This window comes from Macadamia integrifolia, chromosome 7, assembly GCF_013358625.1.
Source record: "Macadamia integrifolia cultivar HAES 741 chromosome 7, SCU_Mint_v3, whole genome shotgun sequence".
In the NCBI taxonomy this organism is placed as follows: Eukaryota; Viridiplantae; Streptophyta; class Magnoliopsida; order Proteales; family Proteaceae; genus Macadamia; species Macadamia integrifolia.
Window position 1 is genome coordinate 12,009,995 of NC_056563.1, and position 8,046 is coordinate 12,018,040.

The 8,046-nt window shown below is 37.6% G+C and overlaps 1 protein-coding gene across 1 annotated transcript; it reads right to left on the reverse strand.

Moving 5' to 3' along the window:
* Positions 1-965: 965 nt before the first annotated feature.
* Positions 966-3,128, reverse strand: LOC122084077 (ammonium transporter 1 member 1-like). Its single transcript, XM_042652120.1, has one exon. It carries the CDS (start codon positions 2,830-2,832, stop codon positions 1,327-1,329), a length of 1,506 nt encoding a protein of 501 aa, XP_042508054.1. The 5' UTR covers positions 2,833-3,128; the 3' UTR covers positions 966-1,326.
* Between the last annotated feature and the right edge of the window lie 4,918 nt (positions 3,129-8,046).

Here is an 8,046-nt window from a genome sequence, read left to right on the forward strand (position 1 = left end):
CAGCATGCCCAGTGCACATCCGATGGTTGGTAACAATTGGGATGCAACGGTAGGGAACCAGAATCTGCACAACCTATAAGCTAACTCCCGTGTCAAAGCATGCTAACGCACAACAGTGCTTTACGATCAGTTAGCTGTTCCTTCTCTACGAACAGCTGGGCGTGTATCCAGCAAGCATCTGGGCGGAGTGAGGTTGCATGGTTGAGTTGGTTGTTTGTTATTCTATATATAGGCTTACAACTTCAATCCCTTGATTAAAGGGAGAATAACAAATTACAGTTATATAAAACAAGTTAACAAAACAGTAACAGACAATTAACAAACTACTGTATAACAGATTCTGGTTCCCAAACACTCCCCCTCAACTCTCTCAACTTGCACTTGCTAAGTCTAACCAAAGGAACCAAGAGCCTTAGAAAATATATTAGCTGTTTCAAATTTAGTGTAGACACAATTGGTAACAAGAAGCAGATTGGATTTTTCCCAAATCTTTTTTTTTAGGTAAAATGGATTTTTCCCAAATCAAATGATAATCCAGCACGACATGCTTTGTACGTTCATGAAACACTGGATTGAGTGGAATGTAGAGAATAGCTTGGTTGTCAGAATATAATTTGAAAAGTCCTACCATAGTTTGCTTCTTAGTATCTCGAGAGATTGTAATAGTACTAAGTATGTAATCGATGGTTCATAAAAAATGAAGCCCAATCTAAGTCACGATAAGCAAATAAACTCAAATAATTGGGAATTGAGGACTAAGTTTTCCTAAGGCCACTGTGAATGGATTTGAAGGGGGATCATCATGTTCACCGGTGAAATTCTTCTTCTTTTCTCTTTTGGATCAGAAAATGAAAATGAATTTTCATGAAATATAACATGACATGTAGAAAAAAAAAATTGCATCCAAATCATAGAGTTTTAGGGGATAGCAGGATAGCTATGGTATCAATCAGAGATCACATCTCGGATAAAGTAAATGAAATAAAATTAAAAGGGATTTAACTCCACTAGAAGGACCAAGTATCTTTACAAAAAGTTGAAACACCAAATGAGTCCATAACCATCACAGTCCTTTTTTTTGTTTTTTTTCGTGTCTCCACTCACCAGTCACCACCACCACAATAAAGAACTACTTTAAGAAAACCATACTAGTCCAAAAGAATTATAGAGCAGCCATGTTCATCTCCCAATTTCCACCACAGAATAGACACAATCCAATCCATATATATAATCATATAATATATCCCCCCACTCCCCACCCCTACCAATTAAAATAAAAAAAGGAAATTGATTAAAAAAATTAGAAACCATTAAAGCTTTTTATGATCATACAGATGGTGAAGATCCATTGTTAATGGTGGGTTCTACTTTTCTCAACATTATCCCCTGCTTCATCATCGGATCATCCTCTTCTTGATACGCATAAGCGAAACCACCATGCCGTGTCAGATCCATCCCTGCCATTTCATCATCTGCAGAAATTCTCAACAGCTTCAACCGATGAAGAACATAAAACAGAGGACCCATGGTGACACTCACCCAACCAAAAATCACCAGAATCTGAATAATATGAGCAGCCAAAAGCTTCCCACCACCACCCATGAACAACCCAGAAGGCCTCCCTTCTGCATAAACTTCATTAACGTAAGCTTTCCTCGCGAACAGAGCTGTGAATATGATCCCCCAAGCTCCACAACCCCCATGGAGCTGTGCTGCCTCAAGTGGGTCATCGTATTTATACTTCTCTGCAAGCTTATTGCAACCAATCAAGACCCAAGCAGCCACGAAACCACAGATGATCGCTGCCCATGGCTCTACAACAGAGCAACCGCCGGTGATCGCTGCAAATCCACCCAAAAGACCATTACAGACGTCGGTGACATTCCAGTGACCAGACATCAATCGTTTCCCAAACAAGGTAGTGAGCGCAGCCGTACAGCCGGCCAAGGTAGTCGTCACAGCCGTTCGTCCCACGGCGCTCCATTGACCGTAGTATGTTCCTGTGTTGTAAGGCTTCAGGATTTGCAGAAACGAACCTGGGTTGAATCCGTACCAACCAAACCAGAGCATGAAGGTTCCCAGAACAACAAGAGAAGCACTGTGACCCCGCAAGGCCACAGATCGGCCAGCGTGGTCGAATCTCCCAATACGTGGACCTTCGATTAGTGCTCCCCAGAGACCTGCAACTCCTCCGACCAAGTGAACAACGCCGGAGCCGGCGAAATCGATGACCCCAGAACCAAACAATAAGTGATTCCCGTTAAAAGCACTAGCCCAACCATCGGCAGACCAGATCCAGTGAGAGACAACTGGGTAAACAAAGCCCGTGAGGAAGGCAGAGTATATAAGATAAGCACTAAACTGGGTTCGCTCTGCTATAGAACCACTGGTGATGCCGGCGGCAGCGATGGCGAAAGCCCACTGGTACAAAAAATGACTGTAGTCATAGTTTTCGATAGGGAAGCTGTTCATACCAAAAAAGTGGCGGCCGATGAAACCATTGGAAGGCTCTCCAAAGGCAAAAGCATAGCCAAAGAGGTAATAGAATAGCCCACCAGCGGCAGCGTCGAGTACGTTGGTGAGCATGATGTTCATGGTGTTCTTAGCACGAACAGAACCAGCGCAAAGCATGGCGAAACCGAGTTGCATGGAAAAGACGAGGTAGGCAGAGAAGAGAAGGTATGTGGTGTCGATGGCATATCTTGTGTCAGTATAGTTGTTCTGTACTTGACTAAAGAGACCGCAGATGTAGGTTGCAGCGGCGGTTGTGTTGGTGGCTCCGGCGAGGTGTTGGCCTAGCTCTGCGGCTGAGCAGGTCAGGGCTGTTGCCATCGTGGAAGAGATGAAAGAGAGTTGAGAGAGGCTTGGTAACTCTTTCAGTTAGGAGATTTGGGGATCCGATCGGTCATCCATCCCCATTATATAGAGCGAGAAAGAGGGGGGAGAGAGTAGGACTAGGACAGAAGCATCTGACCGTCTCTCATGTTTGTTGACTTCTCTGGTTGGGTATTAGGTATAGTTGTACGAAGTTGTTTGTAAAAACAGGGAAGGGCTTTTGGTAATTTTAAACAATCTTTGTGAGCTAAAAACTCTGTGACTGGAGATTGTGCTCTGTTTTTCCAAATATTTTGTTTAGGGTTTTGATTGGTTCATCCCATGTGAGTCTGTGTCTGTGAAGAGAGAGAGAGAGAGAGAGGGGTGTTTGTGGTTGGATGGTAGACGAGTAGAGAAATTGAATACAATATTGTACTATTGTACCCAAAAAAAAACTTAGGGGAGTGGGTCCCACATAAGTTGGCATGGTAGATTGTGACATATTTGTTTTAAGCAAGAGAATCCTATCACTGTAACATAGGAAACATCATAGTGATAGGCCAATGAGAGAATGTGTAAGAGCATATTCAATGCAAGTAAAGGGTGAAGCTGTCTTTTTGTACACTACACAATCTAAATATTTCCTACACTAAATTAACAAGATTCTTTTTGTTATTTATTTCTAAATTAAAATTCTAATATATCTACCTATAAGAGGAACTATTTTCATTTATTAAAAGAAAAAAAAATAGAAAGAAATTTTATTTGCATTCATGATTGATTACAAAATGGATTCTGTCAATTCAAATTCGAAACAATAGATTTAGATTCAATTTTTAAATCCATTTATTGGAATTAGGGTTTTGCCCTTGGAAGTCCATTTTCAAATGCAATCTTATAGACACCACGCCGGCCCAAAATTCACTTGACACTAGGCATAGCTCTCCTATTTTTTCTCGTTTCTGGAACCTGGTCACCTCAACAGTTGGATCCGGTTGGCTGGTTTTGGGTAATCTAGGAGGTTTAGGGCTTAGGGACTCAGATACCCCTAATAAGGGGTTACTTATTAAATTAGGTTGGAGATTACTTACTACAGATCAAAAGATCAAAAGATCAAAAGCTATGGGCTAAATTTTTTTTCAGGGTCTTGGAATAGTAATGCTAGTGTATTACGGCAAGTAGTGTTTTCGTAAAATCAACGAACGATAGTGGGGCATGTTGACTCAAACCCACAACTAGTTGACCCGAGCGATGATAGGGCAAGGACTTCCTTCCATAGGCTACTAACCCCATTGGCACCTTATCTTAAAATTTTAATCTACATTTATATTTTTTTTTTTTCCTTTTTTTGTTTTTGCTAACAATGGGTATCTAGGCCTTTGGCCTGACTAGTCCCGCAGACTATACTGACCCCACAACCGCATGGATTGGATTTCACTGAAAGTTATGAAGAGCATTAAACACTCCCGTGTGAGTGGCCAAGGTGTGCCTAGTGGGAGCCGAACTCAGGACGTTCAAGTTACGGCTCGTACCAAGTTTGTTGCTCACCAACTGCGGTACCCCCTTGGGTTTGAATTTAATCCATATTAAAGTTGATAATGGTAAAGATACTAATATATGGCCTGATCCTTGGATCCTGAAATCTTCAGGATATTATTTACCTTCAAGTTTATACAATAACCTAGTAATTTCTAAGTAATTAAAAATTAGCAATATAATACACAACCAGGATATTATATTACCTTCAAGCTTTTTAGCAAGTTGTGTACCTCTAGGGTTGCTGCAACTTCCTTAATTTCAAATGTCCTCCTAATGATTTGCGACCTCATAATAGAAATGTTCTTATGGTGAGTTTTGCACAATGGAATGCCAATCAAAGATATTATCTTTAAATGATCAAACATTGATGATGTATGTCTTTTCCATCATATGATCATACGTAATTAATATAAGGGTAATTTACAGCGTCAACCCCTAGAGAATGCAAGTATTATTAGAACATCCCCTGTTTAATACCAAATTGCGTTCAACACCCCCCCGGTTGTCAGTGATGGGGTCAGATTATGATTTTACAAGAAATCAAGATGAGGTGAATAAGGTTTCCCACGCTGCCAATGTGAAAAGGAATTTGCATGCATGCCACACTAATGGATATCTTAAAAAATGTATCATCAATATATATCCCAAAATTTTAAAATAGATGAGAGAAATTGATTTTTAAATAAAATAATAAAAAAAAAGAACTGCATACTCACAGCATAGCAATCTTTTTTCTTTTTTACATTAGAGAACACAATACATGTTTCATTTTGAGGGCTTTTATATGGAAACAAAGTCTAGATAGAAATTTAAGCTAATACATGGATTGCTTCTCATTGAACAATGAAAATAACTAGCTGGTGATCAATAGGGTTTCCAAGTAAGACTTTCTATCTTTCTTAATTTTTTTATGGCTATGCGTTATGTAGTGTTCCTCACTTCCTTGTTACCTATAATGGCACAAAAAAATATCATACTTCTAAGTATCACGGGTCGCCTACTATAACCAGGTTTGCATTTTCTTTTTCATTTTTTTTTCTGGGGGTAAATTTTGCATTTTTTTTTAATCCCAAAAAAAAAAAAAGTCTGGCTAGTTGTGGTCCCTTGAGAAGATTATTCTGAAACAGCTATCACATTAAATCCATAATTTTTATTGAAAACAGATTGAATCTTATTTGGATTGTAAGAAATAAAAACTGCAATATTTTTTTCTTCAAAGAAATATAGAGTAATTATTTATGAGATGGTTTAAATGATATCTCTATAGGTGTATTTGAAACATATAATCTTCTTCTAATTGTCCTTTTTTTATTCCTAAAAATTATTTTAGTGAGGTGAAAAAGAGTTTTCAGCATAATTTAAAAATGAGTAGTTATTAATTTAACAATAGAAGAACGGAAGCTGATGTTTTTGACATACGGCTAATCTAGACTATTACAATTATCGAACATTTGGAATTGACATATCATTTGTCCACATGGCATAATTTAAACTTTGTGATTGCGAAGATAATAAACCTTTGTAATAATAATAATTCACCTTTACAATTTAAAAATATATGAGAAAAATAATGTTCCCTAATCATGGGCCCCTGCATCAGCACGGGGGCCAATGATGGGATGCACATGGGCATCAAGAAAGAGTGTGTTTTGGGTTTAACAGGGGTGGCATCATTTTACCGTTGATCTTTATCTATGGCAAGGGTTGCACGATTAAGGAATACTTTTTCCCAAAAAATATATATATTTACCATGATATCATCATTTTTATGATCATTTTTCACATACAATTCAAGTATACATGTGAAATGACAAAAAATACTCTCCCTAAAAGAAAATGTTATACTTGAATGGCAAAAAATAAGATTACAAATTATTTGACATGGTGTCATTAAGAAAATCTCTTTATTTAAATAGAACGAAATATTTGATCTAAGTGATATTTTTGTTTCACTTTTAACAATATATCGTAGCTCAAACTTACTTGAATAATACCTAACAGTGAACATCACTAAATCAAGCTATATTTTTGTTTCACTTTTAATAATCTATTTTAGTTCAAACTTACTTCATTAATACCTAACAAGTAACATCACTGAAAATTTAGTTGGATTCTTTTTTGGTAAACAAAAGATTCATTGAAGAGAAGAAAGACTAAATCAAAGTAAATTCCTTAGCCTTTTCTCATAATCAACTTAAGGTGAAAGTAAAAGTCTTTCTAATTTCAAGATCTGTAGATTCTGAATAGACCTGTCATCATACTATCCTGTTTTAGCCGAGTCATAGTAAACAATTAAAGCAATCTAGGCATTACTTAGAAATGTTGTTAATTTGCCAATGGTACATTACCTTTTCAATTTAAATTAGAAGCAAAAACTTTAATAAATAATTGGAAAAAGGAAGGATGCACCTGTTTTGTGCAGATTCTAATATAATCTTCTCACTTAATGAATAGTGGGGCCTACACGGATACTTTCTCTTATTATGTTTTGGTTCCATGTGAACCTCATACGAATGATATCATCCTCTATACTCTCATTGGTGTAGCATATAAATTCTTTCTTATTGAGATTCCACGTGGAAGGTGGAAATATTAATCTCAATATGGAGACTAATCTACTTGGGTACTCTCTCCATAATGAATATCTTTTGAGGATGAGATACACCTAAATTTCTAACAACTGATATACAAAAAATAAAATGTAGTGATCCCTTGATAAAAGATAAATGTTTTTTTTCCCAAGGAAAAGGAAGCATGTGCTGCTCCTTTCACATAATAAATAGTAAAATCTACAATTACATATTCTCTCTCTCTCTCTCTCTAACCATTTGGATCCCATATTGATGATGACAAATTTATAATTCTCCATACCCTCATTGTTTGTAGAGATCCCTTCCTACAATAGTGTGATGGAAACTCTCCCTTCTTAATTAGTTCTTATTCTTACATAGATATTTCGAAAAATAAAGTGATGGTGAAAGCTTGAGAGGGACTCATTTGTTATGAATCTTGGTTTCAAAGTTTCTAACTCTTTCACAAATTTATATCATACATTGAAAAAAAGAAAAAAATGGTTTTAGGGTTTCTGATTACTCTCCTTTATTGCTATAGAAAACTCTAATTTATATAAGTGACTCGAATCTTCTAATTGAAATATTAACACCCAAAAAAAAAAAAATCTCCTGATTGAAAGAGAAATGAATGTTATCAATCACATGAAATACTTGTGGTGATGGTTGTTGCTGCTGAAAATCCGTATGAGCTGATCCTGCACAAGCACAAACGGCAGAGGCCCAGAGCTTTGTCCGGGGTTAGTCCTCCGATGTTCAAGTTAGGGGTCGGCCGCACAGTTTTTTGTTTACAAGAGTAATGGTGTGGGTATTGGTGCTTACCTACTTCCTTCCTCTCGGGCCTTCTTATATAGCTCATAGGGTTTAGGGTTTCCCTTTTCCTCGAGGGAATCCTCCTCGGGTCCAACTCCTTTCCTTTTAGAGTCCTTCTCGGATACGTCCTATCCCCTTCGTGGGAAATATTCTCTTCACTCGGTTGACGTGGTAGAGTCCTTGCAGCCTCTATTGGGTGGGTGACACGTGTCCAGGTGCGCGACGTGTATCCTTACCCTACTGGGCAATCAATTTGGCCGTATCAATGGTGAAATCAGAGAATTAGTACTACTTGTCAAGAATAAATAAA

Coding starts and splice junctions, on each gene's coding strand:
- LOC122084077 (XM_042652120.1), bottom strand. CDS start 2,832: ATGGCAACAGCCCTGACCTGCTCAGCCGCAGAGCTAGGCCAACACCTC.